General features: G+C 43.0%; 1 protein-coding gene across 2 annotated transcripts in view; it reads right to left on the reverse strand.

The window, feature by feature from the left end:
* Nucleotides 1-27,070, reverse strand: part of CNNM2 (cyclin and CBS domain divalent metal cation transport mediator 2) — a 135,207-nt gene that overhangs the window by 28,961 nt on the left and 79,176 nt on the right. For both annotated transcript variants that reach the window (XM_068139472.1, XM_068139470.1), the window contains exon 2: nt 1,848-1,991. In XM_068139472.1, the coding sequence (XP_067995573.1) occupies nt 1,848-1,991 (144 nt within the window). The remainder of the gene's footprint in view (nt 1-1,847; nt 1,992-27,070) is intronic.

The raw sequence follows: 27,070 nt of genomic DNA on the forward strand, positions 1-27,070 counted from the left end.
GCTACCTTCCCATCACTGGAGCACATTCCCACCACTACACCAGTTGTGGTTACAGGACACTAATCTGCCCCAAACCCAAAACCTATGGCATCTTCTGCAATCCTCCTAGTTTCTCTGCTCTATCCCTTACTGCTACAGTTTCCTTCAATTGAAGAGTGGAATGACATTGAGAACCTTGCAAAGAAACTAGAAGTTCATCTTCATGGTATATAGCAGGAGTCACCCTCCAAACTTCCTGGAAGTTTAGGCTCCAGGAAGCCTAAGAAGTTAAGTTTCCCTCCAGTTCTGAACCAGGAATTTTCATAGTAAATCCTTCCCAGAAAGGAAGGTTTCAAATGAACTCATGTTCACCAGCTCTGTTTTGTTAATCTAGGAAGTCTCCTAACAGTAAAATTAAATTCTCATTTCATTTCCTTCTAACATGCTATTAATGATCAAAGAGTTTTTTTATCCTGAAGAATAACACTGCATGATCCATGTTTCTTTTAACAAACAAGGGAAAAACACAACATTGAAAAGCATATGCAATGTCTTTTCATTTGTAGAAGCATGGAAGTATCTCAAAGATGATGAGACAAAGATAGGATCTGTTTGGAGCACAGAAGGAGGCCTGAATTCAGCATTATGTTGTAACTGATTAGCCCAACAGTGAGGGTATAAAAAGAAATTGATAGGAACTGGATTTCTGTGATTTGCATAGTAATCAGAGTGTTCAGCACACTGTAAAACACAATGCAATTTACATGAACCTTTGGGCACATAAATACTGGCAAAATACTGAGCAGCTACAGAAAGTAGTTCAGGCAATAGCAATCTATAAGGAAAAAATACAAGTAGGGTGCTCATTTGGCTTTTGGTTTGGAGGGAGGATAGAAGATTCTTGCACTGGCCTGTAAAAGATGCTGTAGAAATGCTCAGATCCCTTTCATGAGGAAAGAAAAAGACAGAACAGCCTAACAGTGTTAAAGATATTTAACATTACTATTTGTGCTACAATAGAACCTGCAGATATCCTTGTGCTACACACAAACACAGTGAAAACTAGCATCTGCCAGCAAGTGATCAAAACACAGAAGATGGCAGACAGATGAAGAACGACAGACAGGAAGTATTGTATGTACAGGCCAGAATATGTAGATGGAAGAGATGCAAAGATACTTTAGGTAACTGGCCGAAGACCAGACAAACTCCAAACTGGAAAAGAAAGGAGTCCAGATATCTCAAGTTCAAGGTAATAGGTGACTTGCAGCATCATGTTCCTCAACATATGTTAACAGAAAGGAAGGAGTCTTACTGAGTGATAAAGAGAGGAGTCATTCAGAACATGCTGGTTTTCAGCCTTGAAGATGACTTCTATTCTCAGCTTTTCTGAATGAGTGACAAACTGACAGTATAAGGAGACTACATTCTCCTTCCTTGAGGCACAATGTTTACCTGCCTTCTTGCTAAGGTAGGCAGTAGATGAACTACAGGCCCTTGAGGCTGAAAGGGGTTAGAGGAAAATGTGGGAGTTCATCAACATTTTAACAAAAAGATTTATTAAGGCCACTGTGATGGAGAACAGATAGCAGGGGAGACCAGACTGCTGCAGATGTAAACCATCTTGATGGGAGGGTCAAACACATAAACCTGTCCTGTTGCTGAATTAGTACAGCATAAAGGGGTGAGGCGCCCATGCTGCAAAACCAAAAAGTACTTTGACCATGTGAAGGATCTGCAGGTCATTTGACCACTGATATTTTAAATCAGCAACTTAACATCTCTCAAAACACAGCTATTAAATGCCACTGCTACCGTATGGAGGCTTCCCTCTTATCTATACATGAACTGCAAATACTTTTACTCACTGTACAGATCTGTTTCATCCAGAATTTCAGACTTGATGATTTCTTCAATCACATCTTCTAACGTGACAATTCCCAGGACTTCATAAAAGGGATCCCCTTCTCCTTCATTGTTTACTCTTTGTACTATAGCCAGGTGAGACTTGCCTGCAAGGAGACAGATCAGCAATTTAGACACTTCAGAAATTCCTGAAAGGTCAGAAATTACAGCAGAATTATAGACACACAGGTGTAAACAAAAAGACAAAAAGGTTGGTGTCAGGCTTCTTAATAAAAAGATAAAAGTTTAATGGGTGCCTAAAATCATATTCTGATTTCTGACAAATGCATTAACAGGTCACATAAATCCACCTAGTGCACTAAAGGAGGAGGGATAAGGAGATCCCTCTCTAATGTCTTTCCCAGTGAAACCGTCACTCTGGCATTGAATTAATTACATTATCTTGTCAATAGTTGTTCCACTTCTTGTCTTACACGTTGGCAGAGGAATGCCAGGCTGGAGCCCTCCTTTACAGCAAGCTCCCATGGATGTTCTCCTCAAGCTTGGAAACCATAGCAACAATGCCCAAACCACAGAAGCAAGTGGGCAAGGTCGTGTGGGGAGAAGAGGCCAGTCCAATCCTTGGGTTTTACTTTTTCTACTCCCTCCCTCAAAAACTAATTTATTTAGCTATGCTCCATAAGGAGGAATGGGGAGTGTAGGACTCATTTAGGAGTTTAATTAATTAAAACAAAGTGGCAATATGTGCTCAACAAAAGGAAAAGCTAAGATGAGATGCACTAGTGACTCTAAAGATGCCTAAGTTGGGTATCATTCACAGTGTGTTCTGAAGGCTTTCTGAAGGCTCTTCTGCCACAGAAATAATGGTAATATAGTCACTACCCTTTGAATCTGCTTTAATATGCCTGGTTACCAGTTTCCCCAGCTGGTCCTCTATAAAGCTGTGTAAAAAGTGCATTCAAAGGGTTTACCAAGTACATGTAGCATTTTGAAGTGTAAGTAGGGCAGATACCAAGATGCTATCTGAACTATCAGGAGGTAAGCAACATGGTCTCACATTGTTCTTCACTGGGCTCAAAAACAATACTTATTCCCACCCGTGCAAGATAACCAAAATAGTTCAGTTTGACTTAGACCCCCTTTATAGGCAATAATGTCTGCATGTTTCAGCATTCAGATTATTAGGCTAACAAGCATTCCAACTATTCCAACCCAGGCTTACTCATGCTTGAAGAATGAAAATATCCTGAACAAATTAAGACGAGGGAGGAAAACTTATCAACTACTGATATAAACACTGCATCAGGTCAAGCCAATTCACTTTGGTAAGTTTTTCACATCTGCTTTCCCAGGGACCCAACATAAGCAGTAAAAAACAAATTCTTGGTGAATGCTGTCTGTCGAAAGTTAAATTCTTTTGCTATTCCCAGCTTGTGATCATTTAAAAGGAATTTTCCAAAGCAGGGTCTAATATTAGCCTCAAAATGAAGTTTCCATTCCACTTAGGCGATATTCTCACCAAAGTAACTACTGCATAATCTGATTGTCTTGGAGCTACTCGTTTAGATGCAGATGGACATACTTTAAATACCAACTCCACAGTACTGCTGAGACTTATCATGAGGAGACCTTATTCTACAGTGAATTAAGAGAAGGATGATTTGTGATTCTAAAGTATCAACATTCATATTGTACTGAAAGTCTTTTGCCGTGCCAGGTTTTATTTCTTTGCATTCCTTGCAAGACTTCCAGCTCTTTTAATTGCTCAATGAACAGCATTTGGGGGGGAAGGTGGTGAAGTGACTTCATACAACCCTGAAAGATTAAAGTACTATTATCATTGCTTTCCCCTTGTAATATATTACTCCAATTATACACTCTCAATATAATTATGTTCAAGGAGAAACACGGCACATAAAACCGACACACTGGCAAATCAAATGTTGTAATTCATTTCCTTGTGCCTGCTCAGGTATTGGAATATTTGCTTTCAAATCAAAAGGCATGAGTCCTTCAAGAACCATTTCTACCACCAAACAGAGCAGTTCATTTGCACATCACAAAATCCTCTGTTTAATTTCTTACTCGTGGGGATGCACCTTACTCATTCAGATCCACAAATCCAGAAGGATCACCTGTTCTCACTTATTACTAAATGGTAAGTGTGCTCAGATCTGCACAAGTGGGTAAAATAAAACCAAGCACAACACCAAACAAGGCTATCAACTCAGTCTTTCAGCTTTGATCAGAATTGCCTTCTCCATTTCAGTACTGCCTATGACAAAACTGAACTAGGTGCTAAAACTTTACATTTTGAAAAGGACAGTCTGACAGTGGAGTCCTTTATGCATCTACAAGCAGTAAGAGAGATTCATGGAAATGGGATGCAGGAAGAACCGGAGTGGCTATAACACCATAAGTAGTTGTGCACCACTCCCAGTCACAAAATGAGTTATGTGCCCTTTCCATTGATGTGGTCTTCAGCAACAATTTAGGATCACAGAAACATGTTATGCCACAGCAGCCTGATCTGACCGACTGTATCTAATGTTTGTTTTAAAGTTGGGCACATACTGCATTGTGCTCTGGTGAGACCCACCTGGAGTACTGAGTCCAGTTCTGGAGCCCCTATTACAGGAAAGATCTGGATGTGCTGGAACGTGCCCAGAGAAGGGCCACGAGGATGGTCAGAGGGCTGGAGCACCTCTCCTATGAGGACAGACTGAGGGAATTGGGGCTATTCAGTCTGGAGAAGAGAAGGCTCTGAGGAGACCTAATTGTGGCCTTCCAGTATCTTAAGAGAGCCTACAAGAAAGCTGGGGAGGGACTTTCTAGGGTGTCATGTAATGGTAGGACTGGGGGAATGGAAAATAAAATAGAAATGAGTAGATTAAGATTGGATGTTAGGAAGAAATTGTTCACCATGAGGGTGGTGAGACACTGGAACAGGTTGCCCAGGGAAGTGGTAGAAGCCCCATCCCTGGAGGTTTTTAAGGCCAGGCTGGATGTGGCTCTGAACAACCTGATTTAGTGTGAGGTGTCCCTGCCCAGGGCAGAGGGGTTGGAACTAGATGATCCTTGAGGTCCCTTCCAACCCTAACAATTCTATGGTGCTATGATTCTAAGTGACCAAAATCTGTACCAGCTACGAGTCTCTTATGCAAAGTGAGCTGATAAGGAAATAGTTATAGACCAGTATTGGATATTACACACCTTTTACAATGAAAAATAAGGTTAGAAACATATATTTTTTTCCCATGGCTCTGCCATACCTTCTGTTTTAAGTTTTTCTATTTAACACCCAAAATACAGAGACTATTGAAACTTGCCATAGTTTCAAATGTCATTGGAGTTTTTGGTGGGTAGCATTCATGTTCAGCTCTACCTTCATTATAAAACCATAGCTTGCAGAGAGTTTGTCTGTTGATAGTAGATAAATTATCCAAATGCAGGCTGACACTAAGCTTTCTTTTATCTTTACTTCCAAGATTTCCTTTTCCAGACTTTCAAGAACCTATCACTTTGCTGGGGTCAGATGAATTTAAGCCAATCTAACCGGGTTGAATCTAAAAGGCTGCTTTTTGCACCTATAGATTACTCTTTCCTTTGCACTGGCTCTAATGCTTATGCAGTCACTTGATGATCCAGATCAGATCCAAGAATTACATTTCTTGTCATGATCTGTACAATGGTTTGCCAGAAATCATCAGACAGCAGAGAAGCAAGCATCAGGACTGATGATGAAGGTGTGACAAAGATGCATTCCCAGACTAGCTGCCCTCTGACTGCTGCACAGATGACTGCAAAATACCCTCTGTGTGTGGAAGTAATCAAGGCAGAAAAGGCTAAAGGAAAAGCCAGAGGAGTGCAAAGACTGTTTTATACATCATAAAAGAGCACAACGCAGCATGTGCCCAACTTTAAAAGCGTCCTGTGAGTAAAATAATGGCTCCTCCGAGTGTTTTAAATAGAAATTGGCTACAACTTTATTCAAAGACTTTATCAGCCCACTGACACTTGTTATACCATTTTATTCAACTGAGAAAGAGCTTTCAACTGTATTTTCCACTCCTAAGGATATACAATGCGTAACCAGCAAGGAGCTGAACAAAGTCAACACCCAGGGAAGGAAATCCAGACTGTCTATACTGTTCCTAGGGCTTTGAGAACAGAAGACAAATTAAACAGAGAGCAAGCAGGCATGGGAATAAATAATTTCTATACTTCACTGATTTTCTGGCCACAGTCTCTTAATGACACTACATCTTTGACATTAATTGTTCTTTAATCACTTGTTTTAAGTGTTGATGCAATGTGATATAGCAACCAGGAAGCTCTGCAGCACTGCCAGATCTCATGATAAAGGCAGACATTACCTGAGTGATGTGTAATAAGCATCACCAGGAGAGAACTATGAGCAGTGCTCCGACCCACAACTCCTTAGTTGCCGCAGGCAGTGTTTGCTTCTGGCCTCAGCTTCCTTTATCTACAGCAACAGTCAGTAACATCAGCAAGAGCCTAAAGAGCTTGTAAGTGTACATGCCTTAAGACACAAGCTGTGACAAATGCTAATCTCTCAGTTACATTCATAGGCAGCTAAAGGACCAAGGAGTTTTGTCAAAACCAATCCAGTCTCATCCTATTGCTCAAAATCCTGCCACTCAGCTTGGAATTTGGCTCTGTACCGCACCTTCCAGGTAATTTATCCATCTAATCAAGAAACATGAAGATGCTTAGTGAAATCCACATGAATCAATGAACCCAGAATGAGCTCCTGGAAGTCCATATGATTGACTGAACTCACAGAACAGCACTGGGAGAAACGCCTGAAATATTGATTCTCTTCCATTTATATGTTTAGAGCAAGGACCTCAGGAATATTGTCACACAGTTCAAACTAGAGATGAAAACAGCTGACCAAGTTCAACATCTGCTCTTGTCTGTAGAAAGGGTCTTGTCTACACGTAGAGTTTTGCCATATGAACAGAGCTGCATTCACCTTGTTCTCACATGCCACAGACACAGGCAGAAGAAATGGATGATGGGGAACACTACGAAGTTCAGTAAATGTAAATGCAAAGTCATGAAATAATCCCTGTGCTCTGGTACTGGGGACTGACTGGCCTGCATCTGCAGAAAAGAACTGCATGGTCCTGGTGCACAAGCTACATGAGTCAGTTGTGTGTCCTTGCAGCAAGGAAAGCTAACTGCACACTGACTACATTAGTATACATGCAACTAGCAGGTCAAAGGAAGGGAACATTAAGCTGTAACCTGTTTAATATCCCTACAATGACATGGAGAAAAAACCCAGGAGGTGTTCAGCTGCCCCTGAATTTGCTAATAAACCAAGGATCTGTGCTCTTGAAAAATCTCCCAGCTTACTCTGTTTTGGTTTTGGCTGATTTCTACAAAGGTAAACGATTTGGTGTGTCAGAGTGAGACGCACAGCACATTATGCACAAGAGCCACTAAAACCAACTCCCTCTAGAACAGCAATGGCCTACAAGCAATTATAACAACCTAACAAATGTTTCAGTAAATTTCTTCCCTGCAGCACAAGTTCAAGGCCTTCCTTCCCTTAGCAGAAATTCACATTCGTGCTGTTTGCTTTTGCACTCTGATTATTTTTCAATGGGGAAATCAGATCCCTACTTTCACCCCCAGCCTCCACCCCACTAACCGGTGTGCACCGCCTTTGGATTCACAACACAACACTGTTTACAGAATGAAGAGAAATTCAAAACTTCTGCACAAACATAGCCTAGATTTAGACTAGGCTTTTCAGAGCCTGCTCTTTTCAGCAGCAAAACACACCATTTTTTAATGCCTTTTGGGGAAAGTAACCCAATTACTAACATTAATTCAATACAGTCACATGAAACTCATCCAGACCCCCAAGGAAAAGAGTGAAAGTACCAGCACAACCACAGGGGATACAGTGATTCTTTGCCTTTAAAACCAGACAGCCTGCAGCCTCATACAAACATTAACTAGAAACCACATCAGCATTCACAGGAAAATAAAAAAAGTAGCACTTTAAATAGATTCTTTGTGTTAAAGCCCATTTTAGTGGGAGGACACCAAAAAAAAAAGAAGAGAAAAATTAGGGAGAGTTCCAGAATGACTTCCTGACAATGAATTGTACTTGTAAGCAATACTTTCCCAAGGGAAATAGCAGAAGCTCATTTACTGCAACTTTGAAACACCAACTGGACGAAGCTCCTAGTAAGGACTCAATAATTCTCTACTGCCCTGTGGCAGATGGAAGAGAAGTGATCAGCTAACATTTTCCATCTCCAGCAGCCTATCATTTGGTGCAGGTGCTCCAGCTCAGCTGCTGCATACTCTCCAATTCATTCTAGTCAGATCTTGGTGAGAAGCATATTGTCAGACTTAATTCACTTTCCTGCTGCTTCTACAGCAGAACATAGTTCTAGAGAGCATAGTTCTAGAAAGCTGCTACCTGCTGCAGCTCTACATGTGATTGAACTGAATCTGTCAACAAACTCAGGTCAGAACCATCAGTAAAAGAAATTAGCTGGGAACCAGAAATAACTTGAATAAGGAAAAAGGTAATTCTAACTCAGAGCTCTGTTATGAAGGTGGAAACCTTAGGGAAGAACCAGGAGAAGTAAGAACATTTAGGAAGAACTATTAACAGGTGTAGGCCAAGAGCAAGCAGTGGTAGCAAGTAGCAAGCAGAGCATAAGTTTCAGAAACTCCTTGAATAGCAGTAATGGTTCCCTTGCCGTGGACAATGTGCCAATGCTTCCCAGTCACACAGTTCATATCTAGGAGGGAATATGGGCTGGATATGTCTGAGACTGACAATACCTGGGGTCCACAGGCATACAAAATGCACAGCACTAGCAGAGCTGCTCTCAGTGATGGCTAGAACATGTGATATCAGCCTGATAAATGGACAAACACAAACTTCCCAAAACTGGAAGCTAATGCCCTAGAGAAGTATCTGCTGCATCCAAAGCAGGAGAAGAAGAGACAGAAAACATAAAATTCTTTGTGACATGCCTCTGAGGCTCTAACCTGAGTACAATGTTGTGATATCCAGACACTGGCGGCTTGAGATGAGGAACAGGCTGGAAGTTTAAAAAACAAATCAAGGAAGCACTTCAGGGAGCGCAGCAAACTAAAGCTGATGGAAGAGGTGGCAACAATGAGAAAAGCAAATATTGAGTCTGGAGAGAAACCTATCGCTGTGTGGGCTAATGCAGAACAAAAAATTCAGATAAAATTTAAGATGAACAAACAGAATGCTGAAGTCACTCTTGGGCTTGGTTCAAGTCTTCCACACCAGATTCAAAAGATACTGAAGTGTGACTTATGCTGCTGCGATTTCTTCTGCGCCTCTCCTTCCCAAGGCAAATAATGACCTTTTGGAAAGAATCATAAGGATTGCGTCTCCTTATTGACTTGCACATCCAAAGCATGGTTAACAAGGATTTTTATTTATTTATTTGGTGTTCAAGTACCCTAAAAAGGAGCCACGCTAATTTTACTGCTTCCCTCTTCAAGATTGTCACCAGTAATTTCAGCATTCCTTCAGCGATGAAGAACGGGCATCAGCCAGTAAAAATGCAGCCAGTAGAGGGAGCGCAAAACCTTGGGTCTGCTGAACTCAAAGCTCCAAGTCTTCCCCAAACCTCAGTCCAGCACTGAGCAGATGGAGAAGTGTCCCAGATTCTGGCATAGGTGGGGTCTGGGTCCTGGCCTGCTTCGAAATCTAAGCAGGTCTCCTGAGAGATTTATACTTCAACCTGGGATTCCACAGCAACAACCAACATCTGCTATGGCCTGTCCAGTCTCCTGCAGTTCTGCACTGCTGCTATGACTTGTGCCCATCCCACCCTTTCTCCCTCTCCCCTCCTCCCCTCTCCTAGGTGGGACTGTTCCTTGATCACTTCGTAAGAGCACAGGAAAAAAAAATTACCACCCTGCTAGCCTCCTCCATCACTCCACCTGTCCAACAGGCTGCCTCTTTTAACCAACAGTTAATCCACTAAATAAAAACAAGATCATCAAGAGACGTTTCTGAGCAACAAAAATAGAAGCCAACCTGAAACAACAATGAAATCAGATGACTTTGATGTTCAGGTAACCAAAGCACGACACCACAGAAACAACGACCTTATTCTGTATCACTGCAGCCAAAAATTCTACTGATCTAATCCTCCCTCTAATCCTGCCTCCCTCAATTCTTAGAACAAACCGAGTTTAATTTGGTGATCTTCTAGATTTTGGCATCTGCACTATGAGATTTTAAATCCGACAAAGGTAAAGTACTAGAAGGCACAACAGAAACATGTTTGGACATTCGGAGGAGGTTAGCTGAGGCCAGCACGCTTACATAAGGACCTAAACCGTGCTGAGAGCAAAGCATACGAGCTGAAAGAGAAGAGCAGCATCTTGGGACTATGGGTCATGAAAGGAACTGAAGGCTGGGTATATTCTCTTCTTTATCACCATGATCAGCTCCTGCAGTTTACTTTTAGGTCACTATTGAGGACACAAATTTTAAAATGTTCTTGTGTTACCAACATCTTAGATCATGAATATTCTATTTTAATGACCTGGTTTACTTCAGGCTATTTATATCACATGCAGTTTGCAGTTCCAGCAGCTCAAAACTCTGGCTGGTCGATGATGGCACCATCAGATTTTTCAATGCGGGCGCAAGGCTTTCTAATTCATCCTGCGGACGGAGCCGGGGGAAGCTTAACAAAGAGGTACCCTGGTAACTTTCTAAATTGGTGACATCCTTCACCCAGCAGGATTTACACAAACCCCCAAGTGCTTCCAGAGCGAGGGAAGCTGCAGGATAAACACATTTGTAAACACAGGCAGCAGCAGTGACCTTGACTTCGCACGAGCGCAGGGCCGGGGCCATGTGAGCACTCGCGCTTCAACGCTGCGCATTTGGTTCTCCCAAATACAATGCAGGGCACAACGAGCTGCACACCATGCTGGGGTGACTGCCATTACAGACCAACTTCCAACTGCTTCAGCAGAAAATGAAGGCTACCACAGCAATTTGAAGGCACAAGAAACACAAGCTTCTTCTCCTACTGCCAGCAAATTCAGTGGGAAGCAGGGAATATCCTCCATCTGGAAAGCAATTCTCTTGAAGACTAAAGGTATCGCACATCTAAGCACAGCAGAATGTCAAGAGAGATACCGAAAGCCAATGACCAGAGAATCTCAACTGGAGCGACCATTTCCAACCTTCTGAAGCCACCAGCAGCATTCTCACATTGCTTTGGTGTTAATGGCATAGAGCAGAACTAAAACCTGGATCCATGCCTCTTTATCAAGAATACAGACTCAACCAGAATGGAAAAGACCATCAAGACCACCAAGTCCAACCTATCACCCAACTCCATCTAATCAACTAAACCATGACATCACCCATGCCTCATCCAGTCTCTTTTTAAACACTTCCACTGATGGTCACTCCACCACCAACCTGGGCAGCCCATTCCAATGGCCAATCACTCTTTCTGTGAAGAATTTCTTCCTAACATCCAGCTTAAACATTCATAAAGACACATACATACAGATCTACCTTTACAGATGGAACAGGGCAGGGGAAATCATTTGAATCACCCAAAGATATGCTGCAACTGCCTTGCTGCAACAGCAAACAGACAAGAGCGCCTGTGATTTCTGAACTGAGCATCACTGGTCCCTACCTACCTACAAACTGCAGGTGTTTTGCAAAATAGTAACACTGTATAGACAGTATTACTAAAATGCATTTGTATTAGATCTATGTATATTTGTTTATAGTATAAATATAAAATTAATCTGTGTACAGTAACACAAAGTATTAAAAATGTATGGGGGGGAACCCACATGATTTTGCATTTTGCTAAGGGTTTAAGCAGCTTTTATAGAATAGAATAGAACAGAACAGAATAGAATAGAATAGAACAGAATAGAATAGAACAGAATAGACCAGACCAGGTTGGAAGAGACCTTCAAGATTATCGTGTCCAACCTATCATCCAACACCACTTAATCAACTAAACCATGGCACCAAGCACCCTATCAAGTCTCCTCCTGAACACCTCCAGTGATGGTGACTCCACCACCTCCCTGGGCAGCACATTCCAATGGGCACTCTCTCTGTGTAAAACTTACTCCTAACCTCCATCCTCCAGGGAGGCCCTGGTGCAGCCTGAGACTGTGTCCTCTTGTTCTAGTGCTGGTTGCCTGGGAGAAGAGACCAACCCCTGCCTGTCTACAACCTCCCTTCAGGGAGTTGTAGAGAGCAATAAGGTCTCTCCTGAGCCTCCTCTTCTCCAGGCTAAGCAGCCCCAGCTCCCTCAGCCTCTCCTCATAGGGCTTGTGTTCCAAACCCCTCACCAACTTTGTTGCCCTTCTCTGGACTCGTTCCAGCAAGTCAACATCCTTCCTAAACTGAGGGGCCCAGAACTGGACACAGGACTCAAGGTGCGGCCTAACCAGTGCAGTGTACAGGGGCAGAATGACCTCCCTGCTCCTGCTGGCCACACTGTTCCTGATGCAGGCCAGGATGCCATTGGCCCTCCTGGCTGCTGGGGCACACTGCAGGCTCATGTTCAGCCTACCATCAACCAGCACTCCCAGGTCCTTCTCTGCCTGGCTGCTCTCCAGCCACTCTTATCTTGAGGACGTGCTACTTTTGAAGTCTCTATCATGCAAAGAGGCCAAAAGAACTAGTTCAAGTGCTGACTCACCATACCCAGGAAAAGGAAAGTTAACTGTAACCCACTTTGTTTGAAAGAGTGACAGCGCTGATGGTACATTTGAATGCATTCTCAGTATTATTTGAGAAACAATGCTGAACAACTAGCTTTGCTCCTAAGAGTTTTCAATTCCTCACATACAAGTGTACTTGTAATACAACTTTATCATTCTATCTACACAAGGCAAGATTAATTTTCTTCAAAATGGTATTACTGGGTCAGATTTGGAAATTAGGACTTAATACAATCTCTGTGGCAATTACACCACGAATATTTTTAATTACTGACTCTAAAAAGCACCTTTTAAAAGTTTCCATTTGTGAACAAGAATCTAATTAGCTTTGAGTCACCCTGCATAGCCCTCTGGTAGTCTGAGTTTGCTCAGAGCTCTTGAAGGAGGATAAAAGCCTCTCAGATAAGACAACAAAACCTTGCTCCTCCAGCAACAGCCACTGGAGAGAACTGTAGATAAGGTGAAGAGGTAGTCATGCCCTTGAGCAACAAGACACTGCATATAAAATGAAGAGGGCAAAAGGAGTTCAAAGCAGGAGACTGTGAACTTGCCACCACTGGTTTTGCTGCAATGATGAGTTCTTTTACTCCCTATGACTACAGTTCAAGAGGATCTATTCAAATTGTGAAGAAAATCAGTTTTGAACTGAGACCAGTCTACAGTGAGTAATGAACATCAGCTGTCTTTCACAGGTCTACTTTATACTGCTCTTTTAAGCAGCCCCTTGATTTATTTCCTCACACAATGGCAGACACATTAAGTGTGGTATTTGAGGAAGCAAGATGAAAACAAAAATAATTAGTGGAATGGCTGCTCATTGTTTTATTCTAAAATCCATGCCAAAATTATTCCAAAGATGGCACATAAATCAGGACAGATCAACAACTCTTCCACTGCTGGGTGTGGATGACAGGGGATGACACACGAGTCACACGTAACATTAAAATATTATTCAAATTCTGCTTGTCAAATATTTATCCTGAAGTAAAGAGATGTGATAGTTTAGTGACATAACAGGAATTCTGCCAGGATTGTGTTTCTTTTATCATCTGCCTGTTTTGCTCAGGGAAGGTGTAGTAGAGCCAACACTGTCTTCTTTGGTATTCTGTGAAGTCACTTTCATTATTTTAGCCCATTCCAAAATGAATCAAAATATATTTGGCTTCCAAATGACCTAAGTGGTGGTGAATGGTGCCACATCCAGCTGGCAGACAGTCACTAGTGGGGTTCCCCAGGGATCAGTGCTGGGCCCCATCTGTTTAATATCTTTATTGATGATCTGGATGAGGGCATTGAGTCAATCATCAGTAAATTTGCAGATGACACCAAGCTGGGGGCAGAAGTTGATCTCTTAGAGGGTAGAAGAGCTCTGCAGAGGGACCTTGACAGGCTGGACAGATAGGCAGAGTCCAAGGGCATGAGATTTAACACATCTAAGTGCTGGGTTCTACACATTGGCCACAACAACCCCATGCAGTGCTACAGGCTGGGGTCAGAGTGGCTGGAGAGCGGCCAGGCAGAAAGGGACCTGGGGGTACTGGTTGCTAGTAGGCTGAGAAGGGCCCAGAGAAGGGCAACAAAGCAACGCAGAGCTACAATCCGTTGACCTGATGTATCCAGCTCCTCTTGCAACACTCTGATGAAAGTTATGGAGCACAACTTCACCAGCTACGGAAACAATGCCAGCTACCATGGCTGAACCCACTGGCACAGGTCAGATTAGCTTCTGTTGGGAGTACAGAGGGTGAATTAAAACTCCAGCATCCATACAGCTTTGACCACAAAACTGTACAGGCACTAAGAACACTTTGACACTGTACAATACCAGCATCCTTGCATCCCCAAACCCCTCTGACTGTGGAAATGGCCTTAGAGCAATGGTGTCCTATTGTCGTGACTTCTGCCTTGTATTTATTTTTAGCTAGGATTAGGCTGAACTCTTCTCCATCCTAATAAACAGTGAAGTAAATTAGCTCAAACTTCTGCTAGAAAAGACATGGGCAACTAGGTCATGCAATGTACATACACACACACACACTTCATTGTTATTTTCCATGACTGCTTGTAAATCCAGACATTCTGGGTATGCCCATATGAAAACATCAACATGAACCCCAACCAGAAAACCAGTCTGCTAGGCTCTGAGGACTTGTTCTTGAATCTGTAGTATAAACAGCAGTATTTATCTAGTATATTAACAATAGCGGAACGGATGTGTGCTGCCGCATGTGATTCATAGGAGAATATCCAGGGACTGGGGCATGAGAGAGTTTAGAAAAGCTAAAGATTCACAGCCATACATAGATATATAAGAGGGGAGGTTGTTGGGTTTGTGGTTGGTTTGTTGGGTTTTTTTTTAAACAGATGAGTCTAACTTTGTGTCTTTCCCCACTGCAATACCCTTACTTTCCTCTGTTCATCTCCTACTTTAATAACAACACATCTACACCTTTCCTCAAGACCCTGTCTTGGGGCCCACAATTTTCTTGGTCTTCTTTCAAAAACTTCTGCCTGTTGAAGAAAGATCCCTCCACAAATGCACACTACCAGCCAGAAGGTTCTGTCTTCCCAAACAGGTCAGGGCTGGGATTTCATCTCTGCCCAAGAGGGAGCGACTGGAAAAATGTTCTCTTAGTCACACACCACAGTTTCATACAACTGGTATTTCTGACTTTTCTAACGCAATGACTTTCAAAGCTACGTTGGACTAGGACGGGTAAGGAAAAAATAACCAGCCAGATGACAAAATCCAAAACAACTGACAAAACTCCAGATTTTTAAAAATCAACCCAAACAGACAAATCAGCCAACCAACCAACAAAAAAACCCACCCAAACCAACCAACCAAAAAACACACCACACACCCTCCAACAAAATCAACCCCCCAAATCCTCCCCAGGTAACGCCCCCTACAGCAGTAACAGTGCAGATCCTATGGCAGGCCCTCACATCACAGGAGACAAGGTCCAAAATATTGCTATAATTTCCACGTGCAGGAAGGTGGTTGGCATTTCTTCATGACAAAAGAGACACCACCACCACCCCCCCGGCTTTGCTAGAAAGATATGAATGAAAGTGATTGTACAGACCTCTACTTTACACTGTGTACAATTTATTTACTTGAACTTGAATTTATTTAAGAATAGAATAGAATAGAATAGAATAGAATAGAATAGAATAGAATAGAATAGAATAGAATAGAATAGAATAGAATAGAATAGATTAGAATAGAATAGAATAGAATAGAATAGAATAGAATAGAATAGAATAGATCAGACCAGACCAGACCAGACCAGACCAGGTTGGAAGAGACCTTCAAGGTCATCGTGTCCAACCTATCATCCAACACCATCTAATCAACTAAACCATGGCACCAAGCACCCATCAAGTCTACTCCTAAACACCTCCAATGATGGTGACTCCACCACCTCCCCAGGCAGCACATTCCAAGAAGAATTTCTTCCTAACATCCAGCCTAAACCTCCCCTGGTGCAGTTTGAGACTGTGTCCTCTGGCGCTGGCTGCCTGGGAGAAGAGACCAACCCCCACCTGTCTACAACCTCCCTTCAGGAAGTTGTAGAGAGCAATAAGGTCTCCCCTGAGCCTCCTCTTCTCCAGGCTAAGAAACCCCAGCTCCCTCAGCCTCTCCTCACAGGGCTTGTGCTCCAAACTAGAGCTCAAAGGCACACTTTGTCTAAGTAAGGTGGACCAGGTATGACCTGCGTCTTCATGCACACCAGCTTAGTACACGTGAAGGCCGCAGCTACGCAGGCTGTGTGGCTGTCCTTACAAGGGTTAGACAAACAGAGCAGCAAACCCTGGCAGAAAGGAAATGCATTTTGAGTTCACAGTGGGGCTATCACTTGGCTATTTCTGTAGAGCCTGCTTCTAAAAAAAGACCCAGTTCACACAAGTAGCTATTTTACCTTACTGTCCCACAAGATCTCAATGCATTTTTTCCGATTACCCTTTCCCACCATAAAACACACGACAAAATGTGACAAATATTTCTAAATATTCCTAGGAAAGCATTTTGCTTATATATAGAAACATGAGTATATTTGGAAACATACAAAACTCTGTGTTTATATATAGACGTCTCCTCACTGTACAGCTAATATTAGTTCATGGAACTGAAGTCACACATGACCAAGAAAAAAAAGAAAAGCTTTGCCATAAAGTAGACCAAAAAAAAAACACAACAAACCAAACCCCTCTTTGATTTATGATAATATCTGTATGAAATGCTGAATAGTAAATTCTCTCGGGAAATTCTCCGACACGAGAAACACACAACAAAACCAAACCAGGAGATGAGTCTGAGAGGCTCACTAAAGAGGCATCTAGTCCGCATCTTTCCCAACCCTGTTCAGTCTGGAGAAGAGAAGGCTCTGAGGTGACCTAATTGTGGCCTTCCAGTATCTGAAGGGGGCCTACAGGAAGGCTGGGGAGGGACTTCTCAGGATCTCAGGTAGTGATAGGACTAGGGGGAATGGAATGAAGCTGGAGGTGGGGAGATTCAGACTGGATGTGAGGAGGAAGTTCTTCACCATGAGAGTGGTGAAACCCTGGAATGGGTTGTCCAGGGAGGTGGTTGAGGCCCCATCCCTGGAGGTTGACATAAATGCTGGACTATTCAGTATTCCTAAGGTTGGAAGGGACCTCAAAGATCATCGAGTCCAACCTGTTGCCACAGACCTCATGACTAGAGTAGGGAGGACACTACTGCCCACTGCAGGCTTGAACTCACGACCTTCCCATTAAGGGTCTGAGGCTCTGGCCAGCCTGATCTAGTGTGGGGTGTCCCTGACCATGGCAGGGGGGTTGGAACTAGGTGATCCTTGTGGTCCCTTCCAACCCTGAATGATACTATGATACTACTATGAACCCCCCATCTCCATTCCAGCAAAATCCCTGTCAAAAATGACAGGAGAGGTGCAAAGAGGTTTTGTTGGGGCTTGAAGCCTGTCTCCTGGGGATTAAAAGGCCAATAGCTTCACTAAGGTCCTGGGCATTTACAGCTGGGTTAGAGGAAACATTTCAAATGACTACAACTGCTACCCTTGAGAGAGCGTTCCACACTCTAATGCCACTCCTATATGTAAAAAAAAAAATCCAAACAAACAACTTTTGATAAAAGTTTCTCACAGGACTTATTTGCACAAGTCTGAGGGGCTTGAATTTCACTCTCTAATTAATCCTCTGTGGTTTGGGGTCCCAAACACCACATTTCTTGCATTTAAACAAAAGGCAGATGTAAAATTTACTAATTTGTTTCAGTGTTTAAGCTGAGGGAAACAAACGAAGCAGAAAATAGGAGGGTTGGGGGGGGGGAGTTTAACAGCCAAAATTTAAATACTTTTTCCATGCCCCCAGGGGAATTAGTAAAATGGATGAAGACTAACACCCTAGCAACTCTCAATCTCATCTATTCAAGCATTATTCTTAACAATGAGTCACCATCCACAGCACTTAAGACTGTAATACTTAAAACTGTCACAGGAGCCTGTGTTACCATCCAGCCAAACACTCCTGCTGGATGAACACAGAATCCTGATTTTCAGCAAAGGAGAGTTGTCAGCAATAAAGGCCAGACACTTTTGTAGCAGTTCCACAACAATTGCCATCAATAAGAACCCTTGGATGATGTGAACAATAAACTACCTCGTTTCCCCCCTGCCCCAGAATAACAGTAAAGCTATTAAAAAAGGCATGCCCAGCCCTGCCTCTCAGAGCTACAACTTTGTGTAATGCGCTGGAGTCAGACAAAGCAACTAAGAGAGGGGCATGCATGGAGAAGGGTTGGAGTAGGCACTGTCCATAGAGCTCAGTGTCAAGCTTCATGCAGCAGCTGTAAGGTGTAGCAGGAGTGGCAGATGGCTTTCCAGAAATGAAGATTAATTACTCTCAGAATTTGCCTCCTTTGTGTCTTAAAGGCTAGAAGCATCTCACCTGCATACTTCTGTGGCAACTGGACTCCCTTCTAATCAAAAAGCTCTGTCTTCTCCCCTGCCCTGTAATTCCTGTTGCATCAAATGGACAGAGGGGCAAAGGGGATCGAGAATGAACAAATTCAATTGCACAACTGAAGCAGTAACATTTCAAAGTTTTGTTATAAAAATGTATAGATTTTGTCCCACTTCACAACATCATCACTTCCTTGCTGGCTAAAAATTAACCGTTACACAAGAGGTTCAGCTGCATGGGCACAAGGGAAGGGTACCACTGTCTGATCTAGAAGCAGATTAGATCAGTGTGGTATCACAGAAAAAGCCTAGTCCTAGATCTTGGGACCAAGAACTCCAAATCTATCCCACCTCACAGGAACACCAAGTTCTTTTATGAGCACAAATGATCAGGAGCTCAGATCTATTATTTATTGAGATGATGACATGTCTGGCAGAACAACAGCTCTTGGCAGGACAGCAAAATATTTATGCAGCGTAACGACTCAAAGGAAATCATTTGCCAAACTGACTGCAACAATAGTCCTCAACTTCTTCGATTTATGGACTGCTAAAAATGCTCAGTGGGAATGCAGAATTCTGTGCAGCTGAGCTCTCTGCTGATGAGAGGCTGATTGTTTTGAAGATGCTTTTTATTGAAACATCAGAAATAGTCCTTGGACCCAAGTTAAAAATAAATCAATCACCAGACCGTATTGTTTTCTGGAAGTTTTTCATCCAACTATTAAGCAACCTTTCTTACCATACAGAATAATCAAGAATTATAAGCCTGAAATCTAATTGCTACAGATTCCTGCAAAATAAAGATACTCTTGCTAGTGACATTAGCAAGAACTTGCATGACAAATCTAGAGACCAATCACCACCAAGTAAAGAGATCAGATGATAGAATTCAAAAGCAGAGAAGCCCCCAGATGAGGAAGGGCATAAAGCTGTGTATCATCAGTGTCCTGGGCTCTTCCAGGCAAGAAGCCGATGCAAGCAGATGCAGATGCAACCCTTGGAGGGACCCTGAGTATTGTATCCCACATGGGTGCATTTCTAAGGAAAGCCAAAGCTGAAAGCAGTGCTTGGAGACAGTGGTTTTTCTAAAGGCAGTATTTAGAGACTTATCAACAGAAATAAAATATGGGGAAGAGAAGGAAAGGGAGGAACTCTGGGAACTGCAAATGAGATTCATGTTATTTCCACTGGTAGTTCTTGAATCAGAGCTCAAACCACCATCTCTGCTCCAGCTCATTAGACTTCCTACCCCATAATTTGTCTGCTCTTCTACAGTAGCCCATGGTGAAAGCCATGGCAGCGCAGGGAAGAGAGAGGTTAGGGGACCCAGCCTCACTGGGGGAAAGGGAGGAGGAAATCAAAGAACCTGGAAGATGGCTGCAGGGACAACATGACTGTCTTAAGTACTGATGGGTTCCATCAGATGTTCTGTTTCAGTAGATAGAAGCATGAGCAAGGTGGCCTGGTGGTCTAGCCATTATGAAATGGCCATTTCCTGTAGGTGTCACCACAGAGGTGGCCTGATGAGAACACTTCACAGCTAATGCCAGGAAATCTTATATAGGTTAAAGGAGCAGTGCAGAAGAGCTTGTGGCAGGGGTTGACACTGTGCTGGATATTCAGGGGTGAGACACTTAAAAGGGTACAGGAACAAATAGGAAACTCTTGCCCACCCTACATCTCAGTTGCTCCCACCCTCAGTAGCATGCCGTAAGTTCCTCTCTCCATTTGAGGCAGCATTACTCTGCCCTTACACTTCTTGCTTTAATGCCTTGCTATTAAACACCAAAAACAGTTCCTTCTCCCTTTGTGATGGGTCTCAGCCAATCTCTCAGATGAGAGCAGAGAACACAATGTCCAAATCTTTAATCAAGAACAACCACTGATCCACAAGCAATCTCTTTGTCAGAGATATGGGAAGACATGTTTTCCAAACACCAAGGCTAGTGAAATTTGATTAGTGGGAAGGCCTGAGAAGAAAGTGATGCTTCTGGAAACAGGTTCAAAAATGGCATGGAAAAGCACATCAAGGAAGTATCTTGAGAAAGAGATTTCACTAACCTGACAGGAAAGGAAGACATCTCAGAGCTGTCTTACCATTCTCAAAGGAGACAGGGAATATCTTCAACTTTTTAAGGGAGTATGAAAAGGTGACTGGAATGGAAATGTGCAAACCTAAGGTAGAAAGTATAGCATGAATATAAATTAAATGATCAGAAGTGCTAATAGCCATGTGTGAGTGTGGGATAACACCAGAGGATGAGCACAGGAAGTACCAAGAAGAGAGGCAAGAGCATGCTAAGACAAAAAGGTAGAGCTGCTGTAGCAGTTATCTGCTCAAGCAAGTAAAATACTCCACAAACAAGAGAGTTTGTGCACAGAAATCCCCTCCAGTCATACAAGCAAGCTACCCAGGAGTTTATACCAAGCTGTTCGTGAGAAAGTCTCCTGAACCTTGTGAACAATGAAAGGAGCGCTTTTTCCATCCATCTCTCCCAGAGTATTTAAAGATTTGAATTTTCCCATATCATTTTTGGTTCATCTCTCTCTTCCTATAAATAGAGAAGCAGCAGTGCATCCATCTCTTCTTCATCTTTTTTTGGTGGTCTAGCATTGCACACATTCTGGAATGTTTTTCTAGTAAATGATAAGCGATGGGAAACAAGTCAAAGACAAAGGACAAGAGACCTTGAGCTCAGACAAGTAGGAGAGATGGGAGTCTTCCCCTCTTTCCCAAGAGGCAGGTATCTTTCCTCTGGCCCAAAGGGTTTTGTTTTGGAAACAAGCATATCTATTTCTGTCATTTCCTTTAGAGATGTAGTCTTCGTGGGCTGATAGCAAGACTGACTACAGTGTCTGAGAATGACAAGTTGGCCCCAAAAGAAAGCATTTCTAACCTAAATATGAAACCCAAAGGAAACACACCCCTGCTGCTAAGCACACGTCTCAGTGGACTAACACTGTGATCTGTGCTCTGCTCCCAGAGCCTTTACTTTAATCCCAAGCCTAATAATCAAGTTAGCGCTTTGTGAGGAGAGCTGAAGCCCCCCGGGGTTTCTGACGAGTGGCCGGCTGGTGGAGAGGCCGAGCTGGACATCAGCAGGTGGTCTGGCTGCCATGGGAAAACAAGCATGGCGTGGGCAGCTGGACAGCTGAGCAAGGAGCTGCAGGAATGTCTATAGTTCTGCCCTGACCCATTGGAGGTCTACCACACCATTGGATGTTCCCAACAAAAACAAAAACATGAACAGAAGAGGAAGGGCAAGCCATGGTGGAAGGAGAAAACGCCAAGACTAGGCAGTTTGGGTTTGGAAGTTGTTTCACAAGTCAACAAAGCCAACAACTTCTGTACTGAGATGTTGTAGCACAAGACAAAGGCAGTGCAGGAATCTCAGGCTGCAGCTCTAATGTACCACTGCAGTGATGAGCAGGACAAGCCAGCCGCATTAACGCAATGACACGCACGATATACAGGGAAGGAGCTGGGGAGAGCAGCAGCGGGGTGGGGGAAAGTAACAAATTCCAGAAGATCACAGTCTTCCATTCCTGCTTAAAAATAGGAACTGTGGTCAGGGGTTTGAGACAGAGAGAGTCAAACCTCAGCATTTGGATCCAGATTTTGAAACCACAAGAGGTCAGAGTTAATTGACGGTTGGTCATTCAGAGGTCCTGGGACAACTTAAGAATCAACAATGTGCTGTAAAGTCTTGTTGAAGTTAGGCTCCCATCTCCCATCCAAAGACATAACAATATCCCTTAAAAGAGTGGCCCTGATCAGCATCCTTACATGCTCAGCACTTGGGGGAAATGATCAAATTGCCGACTAGCAGTAGGGTCAGGCACAGCAAGAGCTGCAGGAGGGAAGAGATTTCAAAGTGGGGAGTAGTGGGCAGGTTCTTGTGGAGATTCTAGGGATGCCAGCTCTGGGATAGCATAGTCCACTGACAGGTGAGTTCCCTCCACAAAACATTACTTCCTGCCTGAAAAAAAGAAAACAAAATGAACCCAAAAAAACCCACACAACACTGTTTGGCAACCAAAGCCCCCTACTTCACTCAGAGTAAGAGCTGGGGAGGAGTGTGACCTGTGGCTCCTAATGGGAGAAGATCACAGCACACAGAGTACCAGGCTGAAAGCTGCTCAAGCCTCAGCATATGGGACTGTCCAGTAAACTGTCCTGCCTCCATGTTCATGATCATTGGTTGGCAGGCAGGACACTGGGCACTAAGATTTGGTGCTTGCTGTGCTATTTAGATACATGAACTAGATGACCTTTAAAGGTCTCTTCCAACCCAAACCATTCTATGTTGAAGATGTCTCTGCTCATTGCAGGCGGGGTTGGACTGGATGACCTTGAACAGTCCCTTCCAACCCAAACAGTTCTATGATTCTGTGATAGGAGACTCTCTCTCCAAAGAGCTGGATCTGCAGGAAGGAGGAATTATCTTTGGTGGTTTTGGCAAACGTCATCCCAAACATAAGGGTTTGTCCTCTGGTAAAGACAACACAGAAGGGAACTCAATGGCCTTAAATGAAAGGCAAGGGAGAAACTTCTGCTTTGGACCCTGCTTCAACATGCTTACAGACATTGTTGTAGGGTCTCAGGCAAAAAGAGAGAAGAGATTACGACCACGTTACTGCAAGGTGGCCAGTCCTGAGATCCTCCTAGTTTATCAATCCCTCTGTTCAGCTTTTGCTCTATGACATGTAAGTCCTGTCAAACATCACTATGTTAGCACACCAAACAACTCAAACTTCTGAGGCTACTAATGAAGAGAGACAGATCCTCTCCCTTACCCACATCATTAGAGTAGCCAATATTTGGCACATGTACTAAAACCAGGCAAGAAAGAAAATGCTAGCAAATCCCACCCAGGCAAGTCATTTTTATCAAGATGGTTTAACCCCAAATAATGCAGAAAAATGCCTTTTGTTTTGGTTTGAATTTTGGTTGTTTGGGTTTGGGTTTTTTGTTTGTTTGTTTGTTTGTTTGTTTTAAGTTTTCCAACATTTCTTTTTTCAGCTTTTTCCAGAGAAGGTTTAGAATGCAGGGATACGAAACACTGCACTGTAGCCATGCTGCTGTCTTTGAACAGAGATACCTTACTCCCTGCCCACATACAGATCCACAGCAACACGTTCTTCCCCACCCCAACAAAGGACATTTCTCAAGTGCTGGAAAAACCAAAACAAGTTTTGGGTTCTGCATCATCTAGGAAAATAGATCACTGTTTTGGCTCACCACTAAAATAGGTATGGAAAAGTACTACAAGGAGGGAAGAAAGAACAAAAAAGGGATTTGATAGGTAAAACATCTAAACATGAGGAGAACCCAAGGGGAGAAGTACATATGAACAAATAGAGCCATATTTCAGACCAATTACTTCTCTTTATACATATCAGAACTACTTTTGCATTACTATTCCTCCAAAGATGGATCTGTGGTAGGCTTGCAGTTAACTATAACCAATAATTTCCTGTATTGTTTTAGTATCTTGGTGCACCGGACATGTATCGGAGGTGGTTTTTATTTGCTCAGTTGTACACCGTGAGATGCAAGTCCTTGTTCTTTAATAAACTGAAGGAACAATTAGGGTATGTTTAGGACTCTCTTGCTTCCAGGTACCTGCAGCTGCCAGAACCAGTGACTTGGAGCAAGCTATTGAGACAGAACCCTTTGGAGATGCAATTCAATAAACTAACATTTGCTTTGGCTTGGTTTTGCAACTAAATTTTCAGGGAGAAGCAATCTGTACTTGGGGCTCTAAGAACATTCAAGAGCTGATAAGAAATCTATCATGGCTCACCAGTCTCTAGCAGGATTGTACATACAGCTTCAGAGTTTTTCCTCCCTGTTTTGGAGAATTTGAGCTGCTTAAGAATTTTCTCTCCTTGTAATTCCCCATTGGAAATAATCAGAACTGCTTCTCAGAAGCCTGTCACATTGGTAAAAAACAAGGCACAGAGGAGATGCAAATAGCAACAGCAATACTTAGTGAAGAGGAGTGAGGAGATGTGAAGGAGAAGGGGGCTCCTCATGGAATCACGAGGGCTCACAGGTAACTTCTTCACTTTTACTGTCAGCAACAGCCAGGCATTATAATAACTGTAGAGCTGCTCATGGTAAAGAACAGATGTAAAGTGATAAAAACACTATATTAAAGAGAAATGAGAAGAGACAGAGCTTAAACAAAGGAAAGATCAAATTAACAAAACAAGGAGCTCCTTCAGCTAGCACCTCTCCTCCAAAACCAACACACCTCCCAGGCAAATCAAGACAGCAAAAGAAAGCCTTTAGTCTTCATGGGAATGGCAGCACAGAAGATCAACAAACAAACACATTCCCTTTAGAATTAGTGAGTAAGAGAGATTTTAAACGAGAGTACATGTGCATGTAACTTTGCTTTCTAAATCAAATTCCCTTCCGATCACCCCTTAGCTTCTCATCAGCAGTTTTTTGCTTCGACTCTGAAGGGCTCTAGTGCAATTATGCTCAGTTACTGAAAGCCTCTTTACTCTAATCCTCTTCTTAGCCTCAGAAAGTAACAGCAAGGACTGACACCTGTGAGCTTAGCCTCCTCCATGAGAAATATTCTATAGAGTTCACAGCAGAGAAAAGCACCCTTGGGACATACTCATCTATGCCAGCCCCTTTGCTCACCTTACCAGTGCTAAATACCAGATCTTCTAACTGAGCCAACCCAAACTTTCAAGGCAAAACTTCCTAATTTTGGTACTTTTAAGAAGCAAGCTCCAAGCAGAAAATAGATGGGAAATCTCATCTTGTCATGATGACACATACTACTTTGTCTTTATTAAAAATATTTTAAATTATGTTAAAAATGAAGTTGTTTGCCATGAGCCTGGTGAGAAGGGGGTGCTGAGGAAGGGGCACTGTGTTCTTTGTTCCTTTTGGCATGGATGTTGAAATCAGGACCTAACATGCAAAATTATGGGGTAGACTGAACTCTTCCCTGATGAGTTCTCATTAACCATAAAGCTCAAGGCAAAATTAAAGAGCAGTATAAACAATTCTGATTCAAGCACTGAAACAAGGAGAAGCAAGCAGAAGTCCTTTTGAGAGTTATTGGAACTATTGAATGACTACAGATTTCCCTTTAATTCAGAAAGCTGCAGGTCTCTAAGTCCAGCTGTTTAACCCCTGCAACGCACAGTGACCTTTTTATTTTCCATTGCTCTTGCAGTTTTCCAGCAGTTTGAGCTCATTTGGGCTAATTACCTCAACATGGAGCCGCAGATGGAAAATGTTGCCAGTAAGTTGTTCCATTCACAGCCATTTAGTCTCGCGCTGCTTGCGTCACGGTGCACTACCTGTGTTGCCTGTCTGCTTAGGTGGTGAGACTTCAGACCATGAGGCTGCTCTGCTCCCAGTGCTTACACAGGCTCTGTGAAGTCAGTGACCTTCCAAAGAACTCCACCCCATGCAGAGTTCACATGTATCATAGAATCATTCAGGTTGGAAAAGACCCTCGGGATCAAGTCCAACAGATAACCCTACTCTACAAAGTTTACCCCTAAATTAGATCCCTAAGCACCCCGTCTAAATGACCTTTAAACACATCTAGGGTTGGTGACTCAGCCACCTCCCTCCTGGGCAACCTATTCTAATGTCTGACTACTCTATCTGTGATAAAAAATTTCCTAATGTCCCATCTAGACCTACCCTGTTGCAGCTTGAGGCCATTCCCTCTTGTTCTATTTCTAATTACTTGTGAGAAGAGACCAGCACTAACCTCTCTACAGCATCCTTTCAGGTAGTTGCAGAGAGAGCAGTGAGGTCTCCCCCTAGCCTCCTCTTCTTCGAACTAAACAGCCCCAGCTCCTTGAGTCCACTCTTCATGAGATTTATTCTCTGGACCCCTCACCAGCTTTGTTGCTCTCCTCTACACACCTTCCCTTTGCAGCCTGCTTTGTGCTGATACTCAGGCGAGGGTCACTGTGCCACACGACACAGAAGACCACACTCCCTAACTCTTTGGAGAATCTACACTCCTTGAATTTCCCTGTGAAGTAACAGCAGTCACTCCAGAGCTGAGATGCCATTGTGTTTCCATCACAAACCAAAGCTGACTTTTTCCTGACCCTGTCTTCCAAAAACCACAAATTTATAAAACCTCCCATCCACAGGAAAATTGGTAGGGCTGACTTGGTAAAGGAGAAGAAAAAGCCCTTTCCCTGTAGACTCCTTGTAAACGTGCAAGCTGGCTTTCAAAAACCAGAGTCTGTATGCTCAAATATCTAACTGTGGATTTGCACTCACCTTTGTGAGATGTCATCAAAACACAGAAACACTGATGCTTTAAATTAGTATTTCTAAGTCCTTTTTCTAACTAAGATGGAAAACAAAACACTACAGCAAGGCTTGTCTACCACTGATGGCTCAATACCAAGATGTCACTAGGGTGCAGATTTGAGTTATCAGTATTACAGGTACACTTGCCAGAGCAGTAACTTTTGGGTAATCTCAAGTACAA

Source organism: Melanerpes formicivorus, unplaced genomic scaffold (genome assembly GCF_026170545.1).
Source record: "Melanerpes formicivorus ecotype bairdi unplaced genomic scaffold, bMelFor1.0.p_v2 SCAF_6, whole genome shotgun sequence".
NCBI classification, from domain to species: Eukaryota; Metazoa; Chordata; class Aves; order Piciformes; family Picidae; genus Melanerpes; species Melanerpes formicivorus.